At 42.2% G+C, this 19,561-nt stretch overlaps 1 protein-coding gene across 1 annotated transcript; it reads left to right on the top strand.

Moving 5' to 3' along the window:
- Positions 1–1,097: 1,097 nt before the first annotated feature.
- Positions 1,098–18,221, top strand: AK3 (adenylate kinase 3). The gene is made up of 5 exons (XM_024218140.2): positions 1,098–1,281; positions 11,200–11,319; positions 14,446–14,618; positions 15,792–15,910; positions 17,780–18,221. The coding sequence occupies exons 1-5, from the start codon at positions 1,134–1,136 to the stop codon at positions 17,901–17,903; spliced, it is 684 nt and encodes a 227-aa protein (XP_024073908.1). The 5' UTR covers positions 1,098–1,133; the 3' UTR covers positions 17,904–18,221.
- Positions 18,222–19,561: the final 1,340 nt, after the last annotated feature.

Raw genomic sequence — 19,561 nt, 5'->3', positions numbered from 1 at the left:
AACTGGTGTAAAACTGTGTACTGGCACCCACCCTTTTCTGCATTTTCTTAGCAGCCATGAAAATATTAACCCAAGACCATTTGCCACAGGGCATAGGCATCCAATATGGGACTGACAGCAACCTCTTCAATCTTGTTTGTCTCTGTGCCAGAATTATTGTCTTGAAAAGTTTCATCTTTGATTGTTTGCATCTTGAGCTGCTACATTTAGTTCCCCGAGGAACTGCTGGATACAGAGCTGTCTTGCAGCCTGTGAACTGTTGTACAGCCGTTTTTACATTGTCTTAGCTGGAATATGGACTTGTTTGCCAAGCATGATGCCCCAGCCAAGGCCTTCAAGGAGATGACTAGAGCGGTGCTAAAACTTTCACTCTGGAGGCGGTGTTATAGGGTTGATATGAAATTAAACAGGAATCCCCAACTTCATCTCCTCTGTTAATTCCCACTCAGAACCTGGCAAGTCCTTTTGAACTGTGCCACTGATTCATGACCAGCGGAGGGCACCTTTACAGCTGCCCGCTTTCCTGCCCTGTCAGTATCTTCCCCCTTCCCTTCCTGTCTCTCCCCCTCCGACTTTTCTTCTTTCCCGCCCGTCACCCAACCAGCCCAGGGAGCCCGACCCAGGGCCAGCAGCTAAGCTAGTGGCTGCTCTGCCCTCGGCTGCTGAGTGAGTGCTGTGTTTGATGGGGCACGAGGCGCCTTTTATAACCAGCGCCAGTTGCCCCTGCAAGCTTCCCCGCCCCGCCTGCAGCCGAGCCACCTCCCAGGCCTAGTGCAGCCCAGCGGGGAAGGGCCGGGGCCGGGCCGGGGCCGGGGCCGGGGCCGCTGTAGGGAGCCTGGGCTCGGAGGGAGCTCGAGCTGCTGGGCTGCGTGGGGGAGAGACAGACGGGGCGCTGCCTGCTGCAGCGGGGAAGGGAAGGCTGAAGGCGGGGAGGAGGGGCTGGGCTGGGCTGGGCTTTCTAGGCAGCGCTTCCACTTCCTGGCCCCGCGAGTGCAGCGCAGTCCCGCGAGTGCAGCAGCTGCCGCCCGCTGAGCCCGCACCCGCGGCACTAGCCCGGGGCTGAGGCTCCCGGGGCGCTGGTCACCTGCCAGCGGAAGGGTTCCCCGCCCCCAGTCCTAGCGCGGCGGCTCGGCATGGTGGTGCGGCAGCTGCTGCGGGCCGTGATCATGGGCCCGCCGGGCTCCGGCAAGGGCACCGTGTCCTCCCGCATAGTCAAGCACTTCGCCCTGAAGCACCTCTCCAGCGGGGACCTGCTCCGGGACAACCTGCAGAGAAGGACAGGTAGGGGCGGGCGGGTAGGGGGCACAGGCAGCAGCAGCCGTGTCTCCTCCCAGAGGCTGCGGGCCCTGCAGAGCCTGAGGCTGGCTGGTGAAGTGACCCGGAAGGGGGGGGATGGTTGAGCTGGCACAGGGAGGATCCGAAATCCAGTAAGACCCTGTGTACCCAGCCTACCCGCCCCTGGCTGTGGCATTTATCCTGTCGCCAAGGAACGGGAGTGCTAGGAGCTGCCCTGTGTAGTGACAGCCCGGCTTCTTACTCCTGAATGAACTGGCTGTAGTCACAGGTGTTTGGGTAATGGGGATCCTGCTGTCCCCGGCTCCCTTGCCTAGATCTGAACTTGAATTCCCCTCCGGGACCGTGTGGGCCCTTTGTCCTTCTGAGATCGGTAAATCAAAATAGCCTGTGCTTTGGGGAATGTGTCCTTGGCCATTCAATTCACTGCACTCAGTGAAGAGTTTGCCTGGGTGTCCTTGGCCATAACTCCCTTGCTCAGGTTGCATGCCAGTGGTCCACCCATTCCTGCTGCCAGCTGTTTGCACTTCAGTGGTGAAACAGTTGCATGCTTGTTAACAAATCTCCACTATTTGAGATGCCTGGCATATCTTTCCCCCAGAGGTACTGAGTGCTCACATCTCTGATGGACTTCAGTCGAAGTTGTGGGTGCTCTAAAAACCAGGGCCCAAGTTACTGACTTTGGAATGACATCACAATTAGCAGGGCGACTTCTGAAGACTTGGGTCATAGTTTGTAAAGTGCATTGGGTTATTTTGGGTCAAAAGGTGCTACATAAATGCATAGTATGATTAATAATAAGACCAACTGGGAGGGAGAGAGAGAGAGTGAGCCCAGAAGGAGACGACAGCTCCTTCTCCTTTCAGAGATTCCAAAGGTTGGTGAAGAGGGGAGTTTGGTTAGGTGATGCAAATTGGGAGAGCTGAACTGGTGAAATGCAGGGGGGCCTTTTTGGTCACATGTTTAAATTAAATAACATACTTAAAAAGTGTTGAGGTGCTGAGAAACAAATCTGATGTGTACATATAGTTAAATAGAAACACAATCATCTGGAGGTAAGGGGGTAGATTTAGTGTCCCAAATAACTGGTTAAGCAGTCACAATTCATAATAGTGAAACACTGCTTCTTGGCAGTGATACCGATGACTTAAGGCTTTTGTTGAATTCAGGGCTGTCATACTTTTTCTCATATGAACCATATCTTAATAGAGAAATTATCTTGTGAAACATGTCCCTTCTTAATCGTGATCACATAACATTCCTGTGGCAACTACAGTCACAGTTTACAGGGAAAAGTAATGGTGGTATTATTAGAAGCATTTTTAGCTGTTCCTTAATTCCCTTTCCTAGACAGTATCATGTAATTAGCTAGTTATCCACAGGACACCCTCCCCCCATCCCTATAGTCCATGGACCACAGTTGAATGAACTGTGGTTTAACCATTTTACTGCATTTGGTAGGTGGGATAAGGTACAGTCCTGACACCACAGATGGAATGTTGGTAGCTTTAAAGCAGAGAGCTTTATCAGGAACCAGCAGAAATGGGGTTAATATTAATTGTGCACATTTATAAAATGGTCATCTGTGTTTCACCTCTTTCTAATGTTTTGTTAAAAATAGATGAAGCATTGAGTGTGGCTGGACTCTACATGCAGTATAGGTTAAAACATTCCCCTTTATTTTTCTTACAATGTTATCCATCTGCAGAGGGTTGTTTATGTGTTTGCTTTGGCAGCTGGCATGAAACTCATTTAATTCATGAATATCTCTATGGAATATTTATATAAGAGGATTTTAATGTCTTGAAAGCACTTGGATATAAAGCAGTGTTCAGCAAAATCATGCTTGAAGTGAGTGCTCAGTAAAAGTACAGCGTATTGCTCAGTGTTTAGTTCTAGTGGTTTTAACATTAAATGGTATCTTAAACCTAGACTCTTAGATGTTGTCCCTGGAAAAGGCATAAAAAGTCTCACAAGCACGCACTGAGATTCCATCTATACTGCATTGTTTCCTGTGGGCCCAATCCTAACACCCATGGAAGTCAAAAGGAGTTGAGATGACTCCTTAAGTTAGGGAATATTTAAAGGTGCTCACTGCTGTCATGGTTGTATTTGTAAGCATGGATGGGTTGTAGCTTCCCCCCCCCCCCAGCCCTTATTAGCCAAACATTATTTGACTTTTTAGTGACATAGGCCAAGATTTTCAGAAGTATCTAGTGATTTTGAGGTGCCTCAAATATTGGATGCCCAAACTCAGATGTATTAAGAGGTCTGCCTTTTCAGAAAGTGCTAAGTTACTTTCTTTCAAAATCAGGCCTCTTTAAGATGTCTCAGGTTGGCCTGCCAGAAAATGAGGAGCCTCAGAATCAGTAATTGCTTTTCAAAATGTTGCCTTACTCTTAAGTGTCTTTAAAAACAAACAAACAAAAAAGACCAAACCCCTAATATTACCCTGTCTACAAGTAGCTTTTGTAACTGTCAGCAGTGACTGTTTAAAAAACAATGGGCAGAATTTTCAAATGTGGGTATTGTCTACACTAACATTTTAATTGTTTGTAAGTAGTTGGGTTTAAAAGGAGCTACCCTGTTTGTGGATACAGACTAATAATAATAGTGATGTCAGCTGATAGTCTTACCCCCATCAGAGTCTGATGGTATGTCTTCACTACCAACGTTAAAGCGCTGCCGTGGCTGTGTAGTCGAGGCACCAGTGCTGGGAGAGAGCACTGTAAAAAACCCACTCCCACAAGAGGAGTAGCTCCCAGCGCTGGCAGCGCGGCTCCCAGTGCTGGTGCACTGTCGACACTGCCACTTTACAGCACTGAAACTTGCATCAATCAGGGTTGTGTTTTTTCACACCCCTGAGCAAGAAAGTTTCAGCACTGCGAAGTGGCAGTGTAGACAAGGCCTTAGACTGGTACATGGTTGTCTTTTAAGACAAGCTAAACATTCCTAACATTGATAGTGATTGTAGTGTGGACAGGGGCCACTAAGCATTCTTTGACTTGCATATAAACCACCTTTCTCTTCAGTAGTCTTGGCAGAACAATTTCAGTTTATATGGGAGCGTATAGGGTAATCATTGATGTTCAGCACTTTGAAGCTATGAGTTACGTAAGTATGAAGTATTCTTGCACTACCGATGCTATATCTATTGAGGTAACTAAAAGATTTCAGTCACTAGAGCAGTTAATCTAGCACCTTTCACAATTACCTAAAAATATTCTTAAGCGATTTTGTTCTATAGATTAAAAATTAATTGTATAGTTTTAAAAAAAGTCATTCTCTCTCTCTCTCATATGAAATCAATTGGTTGGTTTTAATTTGCCCTGCTCATATACATTCAGCGGCAAAGATCATTTTCCTTATCTGTTGCTTTGACTATGTCGGCCCCTTTGCATCCCTTCACTGGCTCTCCTTTTTCTGTCGCCTCAAACATAAGCTACTTGTCTTTACTTTCAAGGCCCTGCATGGCCTATTCCCCCCCCTCCCCCCGCACCTATTATCTCTCTTTGAGGTGTCGACTCCCACCTCCGATCAGCATATGATTCCAGACACTCTTGCTCCCTTGTTAAATTTTCAGACAAGCACTATTGTTCTTTCTCCTGTGCTACTTCTCACGCTAGGTAGGTCCCTGTAAACATCTGCAAAGCTACTTCTTTATTCAAATTTCTTCTTAAAAATTCTCATTTGCTATGATGCCTATAACCAACTGGACAGTGGTTAGGCTGCTCTTGTGCTATCATGCGATCACTGCCTATCATGCTGACCAATATTGTTTCCTTGTATTCCTGCATCAGTCTGTCTGTAGTTATCTGTTGTTTGTTGTTCTGTGCTTAGATTGTAAGCTCTTTGAGTTGTGTTTGTACAGCGCCTACCACAGTGGGGTCATGGAATGGCACTCCTAGGTGCTTAAGAAATGGGGAGGTGTTTTGAGAAGGCTGCTAAACATCTAGATAAGATGTTTGAGATGCAAAACTAAACAGAATGGGAGAAATCAGGACCAGGGAGGTAGGTTTGTGGGATGTAAAGATGGTAGCTGAAGCCATGAGCGGAGGTAACATGAGAGGGAGTGAGCATAGATTGGGGAAATGAGGCTAAACCCCTAAGCAATACCAACACAGAAGGATTGGGAGCAGAAACAGGAGTTGTCAAAAACACAAGTGAAGGAGTAGCCAGCTGGGGAGGAGGAGAACCCAGGGAACACCAAGTTATGGAAATACCAGGAAGAAAGAGTTGGAGAAATGCAATGGAGAAATTGAGAAGGAGAATAGAGAAGAGACTTTTGGAAGGCATTATATAGCAAGTTCTGGATCCCTTAGATTTTGTTCACTGGGAGGTCATTGGTGACCTTGAGGAGAGCAGAAGCCATCTTGAGTGAGGATCAAGACAGAAGCTGAGAGAGTGGGTGTAGATGGCACACTCAAGAATTTTGGTGGTAACTGGGAGGAAGGGGATAGATGGGAGGCTAGTTGTAAATGCCTCTCAAAGTTGTAACATTACTACATAGGAAAATTGAGGGGAACAATCTTGTTTTCCACAAAGAAATAAATGTTGTGAGTTTTGAAGATAGTGGAAAAAACCCACATTTCTCAATTCTATAGCAGGTCTTTTTTCGAAAAGCAAAAAGATTTACAACTGTTTACTAATCCATAGAAGGTTAACTAGAGTTAGACTTTGCCTTTTCAGCATTTGCCACCCTGTTATAAACTTTGGCAAGGGTTCAGTTGTTGAAAAGAAGAGTCCTATTGAATGCATGTTCTTGAGGGTCCTTAGCAGTCTGCATTTATTATCATGCTTTCCTGCTTTGGAGAGGAGATTTTGTGATGCCTTCTCAGTTGCTAAGCAACCTGTTGCCTAGTGAACATGGTCGAAGTTTGTTGGCTCTGTGTAGTAACTTCCCACAAGGACACCCTAAGCTATTGCCGAAGTTTTGTAAATAGACATCCATTTTATGCTTTGGCAGGAACTGAGAATTATAATGGCTCTAGGTCCACAGTTCACCAGATCAAGTCCTACATTATTTTCAGGGCCCAGATCTCTGTAAAAACATATGGCCTCGTATACATGCAGGTTTTGTACTAGTATAACTATTTCAGTTAGCATGACCTTAAGGTGGATGTAGTTATACTGGCATAAAGAGTTACTCCTGACAGAATTCATATGGCCCGCATTTTTCTGTGCCCCCCGTGCAGAAAAACACAAAAAAAAATCTGCCAGGGGACACGCACCTCTTCCCTGGCAGACCAGGCAGCGCTTCTGTTCCAGCGTGCCTGGAGCAGCCTCAGAGACGGGGGAGGGGGTCTGGGTATGCATGCCTGGGTGATTGATCACCGTGGGCGTGAGGGAGGCAGGGCTGGGGGGGACGGGACTACTGCAGCTCACTGACGTGGAAGGGTAGGGCTTTTTATTATGCACGAGACAGACTAGAGCCAGAAATGTAGCAGCCTGCCTGAGTTAATTGATTTCATTCTCTGAAGCAAAAATGTAGCAGCCTGCCTACATAGTAACATTGTTAATGTTCCTATTGTTAGTTAACTGTTCCCATTCTCAGTCAATTCTCCCAGGAGCATAAAAACTGTGAAAGTTTTAAGGCCCCTACATTGCCAGAGTTATGTAAAGGAGCCTTATTATAAATGACAGTAAGGGAATCCTCAGATAGGAAGATCTGTGTGCTTTCTCACTTTTTTCCTGTGCTAGAGTAGCTCAGGATTTATTTTACTTACCAATTTAGGGGGGGGGGGGAAGACTTTGAGGGCAAATAAAACTTTGACCAAGCAGTCAATAAAATATCAGGACAATCAGAACCAAGCACTTCCCAAAGTACCCAGCCAGGTCCAGGACAATGATTAGCAAAACTGTGTGACTTTCATATGTGAAGGTCTGAGCAATTTAAAATGACATTTTACTTTTTTCCCCTCCCCTGTTTGGAGTTCTGTAATGTAATTTAAATGAAAATCCAGGATTATAACTGGAATGCAGGGTATTAGTTACCAAGTGTTTGTAACTTAACTTTCATGTGTTTAGGAAATGTTGAATAGTTATTGTGACTTCTTTTTTCTGTATTGTAGTTTAAATAAATTACCAAAACAATTGAAACTGATGTGATTATATTGCATTATTTTGACAAATAAAATATGCAGAATTCTGAATTTTTTTGGTGCAGAATCTCCCCAAGAGTAATAAGTTTATTCCCCTTCCCTGTCTGCACTTAAGGGGTGTACCACTTTAGTTGTACCAGTATAAGAGGTACAATTTGCATGTGTAGACGAGGCCAATGGTTCTCTGCTGCAGCAAAAAAGTAAGGTATATAAAAGAATAGAGCCAGTTCCTTCCCCCACCCTCTCATATTGAGATCCTCTTTCCAGTTTGCAAAACACTCCAAAATTTGAAACGCGAGGACAACCCTGGTGTTCCTGACACCGCTGCAGTATTACAGCAGGGTTTAAACTAGCATGGCTTTGCTCACAGTACAGACATTTCCCTTCCTACTCCCTTTACCCCCAAAGAAAAAAAAATGAAAACCCAATCCCAATTGCTTTTTGTTTCATTGCTAAGTGAAAATAGCTAAACTTGCATTAGAGTGATGAATCCAGCCCTCCGTGCTAGTAGCATGGGTCTGTAGTGTGTGCCTGCAATGTCAGTAATGGGAATTCCCCACACTCCTTACTGCTAGAGCACCCGAGATAAAAGTAGTATGGCAGCAGGTGGAGAATTGACATGCTTTAAAAGTGAATTTTAAAATACACCTTTAATCTGTCTTGAAGCAGCTACTTGCTTGGCAGTTGCAGTAGGGGAATATATGTTGTCTCTGCCCTTTTCCCCTAACCACACCCAGAACTAGGTGGGTACAGGATCCGTGCCAGTTGGGGTAAATGGAAATGGTAACAATGGTGGGAAGTTCTCAGTAATGCTAATAAAGCGGGTGAAGCTAGGCATATGCATGATGAGAGCACAATGTTAGCACGGAGAGCTGGTTTCATGATATTGTTGTGGTGGTAGACCCTGCTTGACTAAATTACTTGAACTCGCATAAAATGAGAGGAATAGAGAAGACTGAATATTTGGATTTCTGAAATGTGTAACACAGTCTCCCCCAGGATAAGACACTCAGGACCAGCTTTAACTCAGCTACATTTCCCTAGTATAACACCCCTTGAATGAGAAACTTTACAGGATACTAGGTATTTGAGTCAAAGGTTTATAGTCTCTGCAAAATGTGTGTCTATAGGATGATGTAAACGGCTACTGTTTATAGGCTCTGCAAAGATTTATAATCTCTGCAAAATGTGTGTATATTGGATGATGTGGACAGTATAAAAATATAGTCCTAGCCTGATTGGTATAGTAGTTGGCAGATTAATGCTTTCAGTCGTAGAGCCTCTGCTCCTGAACCCCTCCTTCATCTCTGGCCCCATTAGTAAAGTGATCACTTTGTGCCTACATGAGAGGTTTTTAGATCCTGGCTACTCTGGGGTTTGCTTTTGGGTGGCTGGAGCAAATACTGTTTGATAAAGACTTGGAATTTCAATGCATGAGAGTTCTTTTCCTGAGGAACTGTAGTGCCATTGATTGAGTTCCTGCCCTATGGCTGCTCTGGGGCAACTACAGTGGAGATCAAGTAGAGTGCGTTTATACAACTAAAACCTAAATTGCCCCACATGCTGTTGTGTGGGAACTGGTGGGACTGCAGAGTAGTGTAATCCCCTGCTTTGTGTTCCCCTGTCACCAAAACCTCAGGGCCCCAGCAGAGGGGAATATATGGGGTCCTAGGAGCTCCATTCTGTGGTGGGGAGAGGCTCACCTTCCATTTTTATGAAGAAGAGGTTCTCCCACCCCATGTAACTGTATCTAGCTCACCAGGACTAAACTCATGAGGGCCAGGTTTCCATGTCTTCTTCCTTCTGTGTAGTGCTGATCATGGTGAGGGAAATCTTTTCGCAATGTAGGCAGAGTAACGAAAGCCATGCCTGTTGGAGAAGGGTGGGCCAAGAGCACATCCTGGGACTAGGAAAGGGGTAGCATGGGTACAAAGAAATAGAAGTGTCTGGATTCAAGTTGTTTTGATTTTAAAACTGCCATGACTTTGAATTTGACCGTTCCTAGACTTGGGATATTTGAAATCTGGACCTGAGTGGTGTGGCTGATGTCCATCTCTAAGGGAAAGTGTAATTTCAAAGCCCAGTTGTGAATATGAACACTTTGCCTTAATTAAGGAAGATGTTCCTGCCCTTCTATTGCTGCTTTAAAAACAAACAAAACCTGAAGGCCACTTTTTCCAGTGCTTGAGTGCATCAGTTGCGAGGCATGTGAGACTTGCTAAGGAAGGAGCTAGTAATACTCTGTAAATGGAAAGCTTCTTTTTCTCTTCAGGTTTGCTTACTGCCCTTGTCACCATAGTACTTGAGTGCCTTCTCGTAGTTCTTTAAGCATGCAGAAAACTGTAATTAGAAGAACTGCAGCCAAGACCTTAAAAATTGTAAGGTTTTGGCACTTGCAGTTTTTCGGCGTCTTCCCATTCCCATACAATTCTCCTGTTTGGGGTCCTGTAGCTAGCTCAAGAAGAAAGTAAGTATCTGAATGAACAGTAATGATCCAGTTCTGCAAATCCCCCATGTATAAAATCAATCATATTCTACAGTGTGAGGACTCGGTCCTAATTTCATAGTTAAAGGACAGAAGGGACTATTATGATCGTCTAGTTCAGTGGCTCTCAACCTTTCCAGACTAATGTACCCCTTTCAGGAGGCTGATTTGTCTTGCGTACCCCCAAGTTTCACTTCACTTAAAAATATAAAAGTGTCACAGCACATTATTACTGAAAAATTGTTCACTTTCTCATTTTTACCATGGAATTTAAATGTACTTACATTTCAGCATATAGTATATAGAGCAGTATAAAAAAGCCATTGTCGGTATGAAATTTTAGTTTGTACTGACTTTGCAAGTGCTTTTTATGTAGTCTGTTGTAAAACTAGGCAAATATCTAGATAAGCTGATGTACCCCCAGGAGTACACATACTTCTGGTTGGGAACCAATGATCTAGTTGACCTGGATAACACCAGCCAAAGGACCTCCCCAAATAACTTCTGCATCAGACCACTAACTTCTGCTTAAGCTATAGCATATTAACATAGCAATTTGTGAGGGCATGTTTTGTGTACTTCTTGTTTTTTGAGGAAACCAACCATAATAAATGGTTGCCATCTAACCAAACCAGTGGGGGAGTGCTGGTACTAAATGTTAGTCAATACCATGTGAATACAATAAAGTCCACAAACAATTTATGAAAGCATATATCACTTATAAACACTCCCTTGTAAATCTGGATAAAGTGAAAGAAATAAACACTATAGCTAGAGAATGTTGACACATGTTGCTTTCTTAAATACTCAAGGAGGCATCTAGTTGGAACTTAGATATTGTCTTTTAGTGAAAACATCATCCATCTGAAAAAGACATTAACATTCACCAGACAGTAGAACTTAATGTGCTAAACTACATGCAGAAAAATAGTCAATAGGACCTCAACTTTTTGAGCAGGAAATATGAGGCAGAGTTAGGCCCTTTCATTCTTACTGGACCCAGTGCATTTGTTTTCCTGGTTTGTTCTACTTTTTTAAAGAGGCTCCACTAGTGACTCTCCTGTTTTCAGGCTTAGGACCTGATCCTGCAAACACACACATGAGTAACTTTACTCAGTGTGAATAGCTCCACTGGCATCTGCTTTAAGTTGCAGTGAAAATGAGGGGAAAATATTTTTTTAGATTTTAAAAGATACCACGTGTCAGTCACTGATAATTCACAACCCTTCCACCCTCAGGCTTCTGACTAAAGTTATTTGTAGATTTCTGGGCTGCCGAGGGGTATTGCTACATTGGTATGTGTTTGTTTTGCTTCCATAGAGGTCGGTGTCATTGCCAAGACCTACATTGATCAAGGGCAGCTTATTCCAGATGACATCATGACACGGCTGATGCTGAATGAGCTGAAAAATCTACACCGGTACCACTGGCTGCTGGATGGTAAGTTAAGATACAAGGGGAAATCATTTGTGTGTGGGAAAGACAGGAAATGTGAAAGGGACAAAATCTTTCCAATCTACTTCTATGACAATTAGTGGACACTTGGTAATTATGCCAGGGTCTTGAGAGTCAGAAAATCAGAGTTCTGCTTCTGACTCTTCCATTAACCTATGTGACCTTGGGCAAATCACAGCCTCTCTGGCTCAGTTTCCCCATACATAAAATGTGGATAATAGTATGTATTCTACTTTACAGGGATAGTGTGAAGCTTAATTAATGTTAATAAAGGGTTTTGTGATTCTTGGATGGAAGGCAAAAGATCAAAATGGTATTAGTTCATACAGGGCCTATCACAATGGGGATCTCCTCCATGACTGGGGCTCCTAGGTCGTATGGTATAATACAAATAGCAGAATTTTTCTTCTAGAAGTTTTTCTTTTTTAATCCTTATCCTTTCAGGGTATAACCATTTTTTGGTAAAGTTACAAATTGAAACAGTCAAGCCACAAAATACCAAAACTAAGATTACACTCACACATTCAGCTGTGCCCTCTTGTATGTATGCAGTCTGTAATTACATGTTCACATACTGGCTTGTCTTTTTCCCCAGCAGGATCTCTATCTTGTTGGAATACATAGGTTTAATCCTGTGAGTGAATGGGGGCAGGAATACCTACTCAATAAGACTGCAGATCTGTGCCTTACTTTTAGCCGATTTGGTGTAAATTGCAACAGTGTGAATCTGAATGTGCAGCCATATAGCTGACAGCATTTTTGGCCCTCATTGGACAGAATGAAGCAAGGCTCCACAGGTGATACATGCTGTCCCCATGTCCTCTCTCGGTTTAGATTGCAAACTCTTTGGGACAGGGACCTTAGGCCAAAATCATTGTTAGTGGAGTTTATAGGCTATATAAATAATATTGGTCTACTAAACATGTTCATCTGAAAATCCTTAGTTCTGTAACTGCAGTTGATCATGGATAGCTCCAGGGCAGACTAAACTGAGTTGCTTACTGAGCTGCTGTAATGCTGATATGGCAAAGTATGAGTTTCCACAGGCTGAAAACCATTTATTGGCTTTTATTGAACCACTACAGATGGAGAGACTTATAGGCACTGAAGTGACCTTTTTAGAGTAAGGTTTCTTTTTGCAGAGCTGTAAATGCTTTTCCTCGGCACTCAAACTATATCCATGGTTCATTGTACCTCTGCATATACTTTTTTGGGTTTGTATACATACCTTTTTTGATGTAGCAGTACGTCAAATATGATTTCACTGAAATGGTACTTACTGCACCTTTCATCCAAGTGTCTCTTGAAGCACTTCAGCTCTCATAACAGCCCTGTGAAGTGTAAAACCTGTTTTCCAGTTGAGTAAACAGAGGCACAGAATGGCTCAGTGACAAAGTCACAAAGTGAGTCAGCAATAGAGCTGCAACTCCCAACTCTCACACATCTAATTTTTAGACACACACCCTCATCTACAGGTCATCTCGGAAATGGAATGAGAGGATCATCTGTTGTAACACAAGTGGGATCTGAAGGACTGTAACATATACACACAAAATGAAGTACTTGGCATAAGTGAATCAGCTCCTCACTTTGTGGGCATGTCATTAAGCTGAAATACTAGCTGTAAGGTATTCAGATTTTTCAATATGTGCTTTGTTGTAAGGCTCATTTGCCTTATTTGTCCTTACTCTGGTGATAGGGCAGTAATTGCCATTTCCTAATAGTATGCAAAAAGGGCTTTCTTCAGTTTAAACCTACTAGAGCTTGTCTACATGGGGAAATTTACTGCCATAGCTAAAACGGAATTAGATATTCTGAAATAACTCACCCTATGGACACTATTCCAGAAAAGTAACTCTTATTCTAGAATAATAGCAATAGTGGAATAGTTGCTTCTGCTGTAGCTATTGCTGGTCAATTGCCCCACGTAAACAAGGCTTTAGCAATAGGTGCTTAAACTCTTTGTGCAGAGACATTGGTTCTCTTTCTCTCAAGGTAGATTAGGTTTATTCAGTAACGAAGATGTTATCTTAGGGCACGTCTTCACTACCCGCCGGATCGGCGGGTAGCAATCTATCTATTGGGGATCGACTTATTGGGTCTAGTGAAGACGCGATAAAATCGATCCCCGATGGCTCTGCCGTCGACTCCGGAAATCCACCGCGGCAAGAGGCAGAAGCGGAGTCGACGGCGGCGCGGCAGCGGTCGACTCGCCGCCGTCCTCACAGCCAGGTAAGTCGACCTAAAATACGCAACTTCAGCTACGCTATTCACGTAGCTGAAGTTGCGTATCTTAGGTCGACCCCCCCTCCCCCCGTAGTGTAGACCTAGCCTTAAAGACACTCCATTGCTCAGATCTGTTGTTAATCTGAAATAATTTGATTAAAATTAACTACTGCCTTGATCCAAAAGTATGGTTGAAAGAGCAAAAAAAATCAGTATATTTCTAGTTTCTGTTGTTAATGATGCCACAGACTCCTATACCATCTAAGTAAAATTTTTACTGACCTTGTTCTTTAGTAGAACTTTGGACACTAGATAGTTTAGGGCAGGGCCTGTTGTCAGTTTCCTTTTAGGCAAAATAATTCCTGTAACATCTCCAGAAAACTTCAGTGGTGACACACAGGATGAATTTGACCCTTTATGGCTACTACCCGTTACTTCCCTACTTCGTCCTGACTTTTGCACTACTTTGGAAATAAATGTTTTGTAATGAATGTTGAGATCACCCAGGCTGCTCAGAATGGATTTTGTGGAGAACTTTTCAAAATCTGATGTCCAGTCAAAGTGGCCAGTGATGGAACAAAGATGAATGGGAGGAAACAGGAAATAAAAGCAGCTGTGGATTTTTACTGTGTCTTGGAGGTAGCTGGCAAGTGAAATGCGGAAAGAGGGTAGGAGAGGACTAGCAAATGGGAGTGGTCACACACTGGGACAATATCCAGAAAAACCAAAGGGGGTGAGGTAACCCCAAGTTAAGTGATACTCCAGAGTAGAGATTGTTGTGCTATCTGACTAGCAGTTTCTTTTAAGTTGGATCTAGGCCATTTACTATGTGTTAAATAATGTAACTCTGCCTTTGCTCTCCTACTAGTTTATTTTTCCTTAAAGGTTTTCCCAGAACAGTTCCACAGGCAGAAGCTCTGGATGAAACATGTCAGATAGATACTGTGATTAACTTGGATGTGCCATTTGAGACCATTAAACAACGGCTCACTGCACGCTGGATCCATCCTGGTAGTGGCAGAGTCTACAATCTTGAATTCAATCCTCCCAAAGATGTTGTAAGTGTTAAGTTGTAAGATGTAAAGCTAAGTGTGAGTTGTGATTGTATTTATCTAATGCACCTGGAACCCATTCTTTCCCTACTTCAAGCAGCGGTTCTGGAATTATAATATGCATATTGTAGTGCATTGAAATAGTTTGGAACACGAGTGAAATCAAGAAGTGGATTCTTGAATGGTTGAAATGCAACAGAGTCATTATAAGAGCATGATGTTTTTTCATTACTGACTTTTGATATGCTTATCATAGGATGATACCGGTGCAATTTGTTAAAGTATTTTTAAAACAATTCCAAAACTACTTGCTAGTATAACTCACAGGTCAAATCAGCTTAATAAATGGTTAGTCAAAACTGTTAAGAGAACGCTTAGGTTTCAATGTCCCTCATACTGTGGGCCAAATTCTGTCCTCTGGTATACACAAAAATGACTTCGAGTGTTGCATGTGTGTAAGTGAGGGCAAAACTTGGCCCCGTATCATGTAGGATTAAGTTCTAATGACTTCTACTTGTTAGCACTAAAGTCTTCTCAAGCTACTGCTGTTTTAAATCACTCAACCTCACTATTAAAAGATGTAAAGTGCCTCCAAAAGAAATTGAAAGTGCAAGGTGAGGTTCAAGTTAATACCTGCTGTTTAGGCCCATGTTCTGTTTGGTCATTCCTGCAACTGTTCTGCTCTGTTGGTTTATATGCTGTCTGCTGTACACTAGTCATTGTAACATCTCTTCCATATTCTAACTTCCAACCATATGGCCATGCTGCTCTTCACCTTTTACAATCTGTTCTCAGAGACCATAAATCATATCTGCCTTTTAATTCTGCCAGTTGTCCATGACGTTACTGAAACGATTCTAGACATCCATTCTGCTCCACCATACATCAAGGGTCACTATGCATAGGTTCCTGTGTGTAGTACATGTGACTTCACTGACTTGTGCTCCTCTACTACAATCTGAAAACCACAGCTACTCCATGCATCTGGTGTTTGAGGAAGTATGTTTTGGAAACTGCTGAAAGTAAACATCTTACCAGATAAGATATGGATGGTAGCTTGTTCTCTAGTTTAGCTGAGAGCTGTTTTTTCTTTGACTAACTAGAAATTGATACTAACAGACTAACACAAAGTCCACTTAAACAGAAATATAAAGCCATTTTGCTCTTAACCACAATTAGGGCCTTGATGATATTACCAGAGAGCCACTTGTTCAGCGTGATGATGATAAGCCAGAGACTGTTACCAAGAGACTGAAGGCTTATGAGGCACAGACAAAGCCTGTTCTGGACTATTACCGGTAAGTAGTAAATAAACAAAAATACTTCTCTCCACATTAGGATGAACAGGAACAACCTGTTTTTCTCTTAAAAATGCACAAATACCATATTGGTGAATAATTACTTAAAATTTAAGTCACTTTCCGTCTCAACTTGTTACACAATAACAGTAAATGTATAATGACATATATTACGGGTAGATTCCCCCCTGCTATTTACTTGATTAAAACCTCTTTTCCAATAGTACTTCAGGAACTAAAAGGTACAGTCATGTATAGCACCTTGTTACTGTAAAGCTTCCTATGACTGCAGTAAAATCAAAATGATCAACACTTCAAAAGCAAGGGCAAGTTCCACAACTGTGGAGCTCTGTTTTCAGTAGGTATTTCCTTCCCGGAACTTTCATTGTATCAAATGTCTGCCAATTTTTTTTTTTACCTCACTGGCTGGCCAAGGACTTAGGGTATTAAAAGTTGCTAGGAGATAAAGGGCTAAAAATCAGTAAGTGACATGAGAGTGGGTAGAAAAATTTGTGAATTAATAAAAAATTTGAGTCATATTTTAAAAACAAGAGTGTGTATGAATATGGTATGCTGCATTGCAGGGGGGAAATGGGGAGAGAAAAGTAGTCAAGCCTTGGAATAGTTGATGGGTTTTCCTAAATCTGTCTCTTTAAGCAAAGGTGCTCTAGTTAATGTGCAGATATTTTATGAATACCATTGGGGTAATAATGGATGTAGATGTTTATAGACATTTATCCAAATACTAAATTGACCGTTTGTCACTCAGAAATAGTCCAACGCCTTCTAGTAATTTCCCTGCATGTCTTGGACAGGGAGGGAGGGAGGGATAGCTCAGTGGTTTGAGCATTGGCCTGCTAAACCCAGGGTTGTGAATTCAATCCTTGAGGGGGCCACTTAGGGATCTGGGGCAAAATCAGTACTTGGTCCTGCTAGGGAAGGCAGGGGGCTGGACTCTATGACCTTTCAAGGTCCCTTCTAGTTCTAGGAGATAGGACATCTCCATTTAAAAAAAAAAAAAAAAAAAATGCTTTCTCTGGAGAGAAGAGGTTGAAGAGAGGGTACTTTTGGTCAGCAATGGTTTTACTGACTTCAGTGGACTTCCTTGAGGGCACATGTGTATTTTAGGATCGGGGCCTATTTTATCAAATCATAGTATGATGACAGTGTACTCTATGTAAAAATGCCATTGACAGAACATCTATGTAGCAACTAAACAGTCATTCCCAAGGCAAATTCTAGTTACATCTTTACTCTGTTTACATGGAATAACCTTTAAAATTTAGTGTTTTTGCCCACTTGGCTATATATAACAATAAAATAGATTGTATTAGTATTTGATAGCCCTAAATCAAGGCTTTTAGAGGCAATGTCATTTTATGTTGAGCAATGATTATGTAGTACTTGCTTACCTTAGGACTGACCCTTCATTCTTCATTAGCCCACAAAAGCTTATGCTCAAATAAATTTGTTAGTCTCTAAGGTGCCACAAGTACTCCTGTTCTTTTTGCTGATACAGACTAACACGGCTGCTACTCTGAAACCTTCATTCTTTGTTTCCATTTTCTTCATAGTTCAGTAGTGACTACCTCAGAGTGCTTTTTGTCCTTTGGAATAGACCAGATCTGATATGGTCACTAACTTCATGTCTCCCTTTCATGTATACCACTCCAAAAACAAAGCATGAAACTTTTGACATAGCTAGTTTCTTCTTTCAGAAAACAGAAGGTTGCTCTTGGGGCTGAACTCTTACATGTCAACAATGTTGCCAATATTCCTCCACCAGGACAACCTTTCAACTCTGAAGTGGAGATGCTGATAGAATGGACAAAACTGATTTGTCTACACTTGTTTTTGTCTCTCCTTTAGGAATAAAGGTGTACTGGAATCTTTCTCTGGAACAGAAACCAATAAGATCTGGCCAGTGGTGCATGCTTTCCTCCAAACCAAATTACCAGAAGTGAACCAGGAGGAAGCTGCCCCACACAGATGAAGTTGGATCTTTATTGATAAGCACAACTACTGGCTGTCTCCATTTTCAGAGTGATTCTGTCCAGAATGTTAGAAACTTGCAAAAATCATGGTTTTGTTTTACATGTCAAACCGATCAGTAGCCAAGACCTAATCTCAAACCGTCACCCCACAGCTTTTCAACTTTGTGCATTCCGATTTTTCACTTCTCTATACTCATTTTAAAGCTGTATTTTTATATTAAATTTACCTAATTCTTGTAAAATAGTGACCAATTGTAATAAAAGCAACTAAAGTTTCATGTCTGTGCATTTGGCAAAAAAAAAGTCAGTGTCCTTTTTCTGAAACGCTTATGTGGATTTTTAGAAAAATGAATGAGTAAAGGCACAAGCATTTCTTTCAAGATGATGCATTAGGCAAGATTGCTTATAAAAACTCATAGTAGAAGTGTTCAGTTCACATTACAAGTGTCACAACTGCTCATGCTTACCAAGCATTTGCTGAAAGGTGTAGAACCATGCCTTTATACTGTACTTACTATACTGTAGAAAAGATGCCTTTAGCTAGATACTGTGGATACCAAAGTCATGTAGTGAAAGTGGTGTAGCTGGAGGCTGAGTAAGGAAAACAGTGGTAACTTTCACACACAGAGCTGGTTACAGTTCAAACTCCTGTACTTGTTCGTAGGATTAGGTTGTCTTGATAGCCCCACTCTTCCAAACTGGATCATTGTCACAAGATAAATCACAAATGGATAAAATCTGAAGATCCTAATATCAGTGGTGTTACCAGTAACAGTAACCCAATGCACCATTCTGCCCCCCTGGAATTAATTCAACAGGCAATGGAAAACTGAAACTTTGCTTATGATCATGGTAAGGATTTTGTTCCTCACTGGGTGAGCTTTCACAAAATGGCTGAGGCAAATGGTGACCAGTCACTTTGAACAGTGCAGAAAATTCATCTGGAAAACTTAATCCAAAAACCTATTCAATGAAAGGGAAAATAGCTTGACAGCTATAAGAGATTTATGCACATGAGTGCAGAGCATACCAGACTTAATATTCAAAGCCATGAATTTGAAATGTGAGGTCAAGAAAAAGGCCAAGATAACTCTGGCTACATTCCTAGCCCACAAGGAGACCATTCTCTGTAAGGATCTGTTCTCCCTATTAGCAGAGTGATAAAGTGAGAGTTCAGGAGAGCTATTGAATTACAAGGGAAGAAAGTAGGGCCAGATCCACAAAGGCACATTGGCTCCTGACTTCCACTGAAGTCAATGGAAATTAAGAGTACCAGTGCCTTTCTGGGGCTGGCCCTAGATATTACATGTCTAGTTGGACTACTCCAGCAGTAGCAGCATGTAGATCTAATTGCCTGAAGGAAGACTAATCATTTGGGCTTGTACTCCTAGGAGTAATGGAATGTAATTCAGAAGAGTCAAGTTTAGAATAAAAAATTTGCCCTGAGATCAATGAGGCTATAGCCTGGCCTCTTAACATAAGAAGCCATCCTTACTTGAGATGCTTGATTAGAAAAAGCATATTAAAACTAGAAAGCATACTAAAGAAAATGGATTAGATATCTTATTTTCATGAATACAGTGAATCCTGAACATTGACACTATACAATAGTCAATGAGGTGCTCTGGTCATCTTACATTTCAGTCGCACGCAGCAC

The sequence above is a fragment of the Terrapene carolina genome, unplaced genomic scaffold (assembly GCF_002925995.2).
Source record: "Terrapene carolina triunguis isolate 2854851 unplaced genomic scaffold, T_m_triunguis-2.0 Scaffold113, whole genome shotgun sequence".
Classification (NCBI taxonomy): Eukaryota; Metazoa; Chordata; order Testudines; family Emydidae; genus Terrapene; species Terrapene triunguis.
This window is presented reverse-complemented; position numbering and strand designations above follow the sequence as displayed.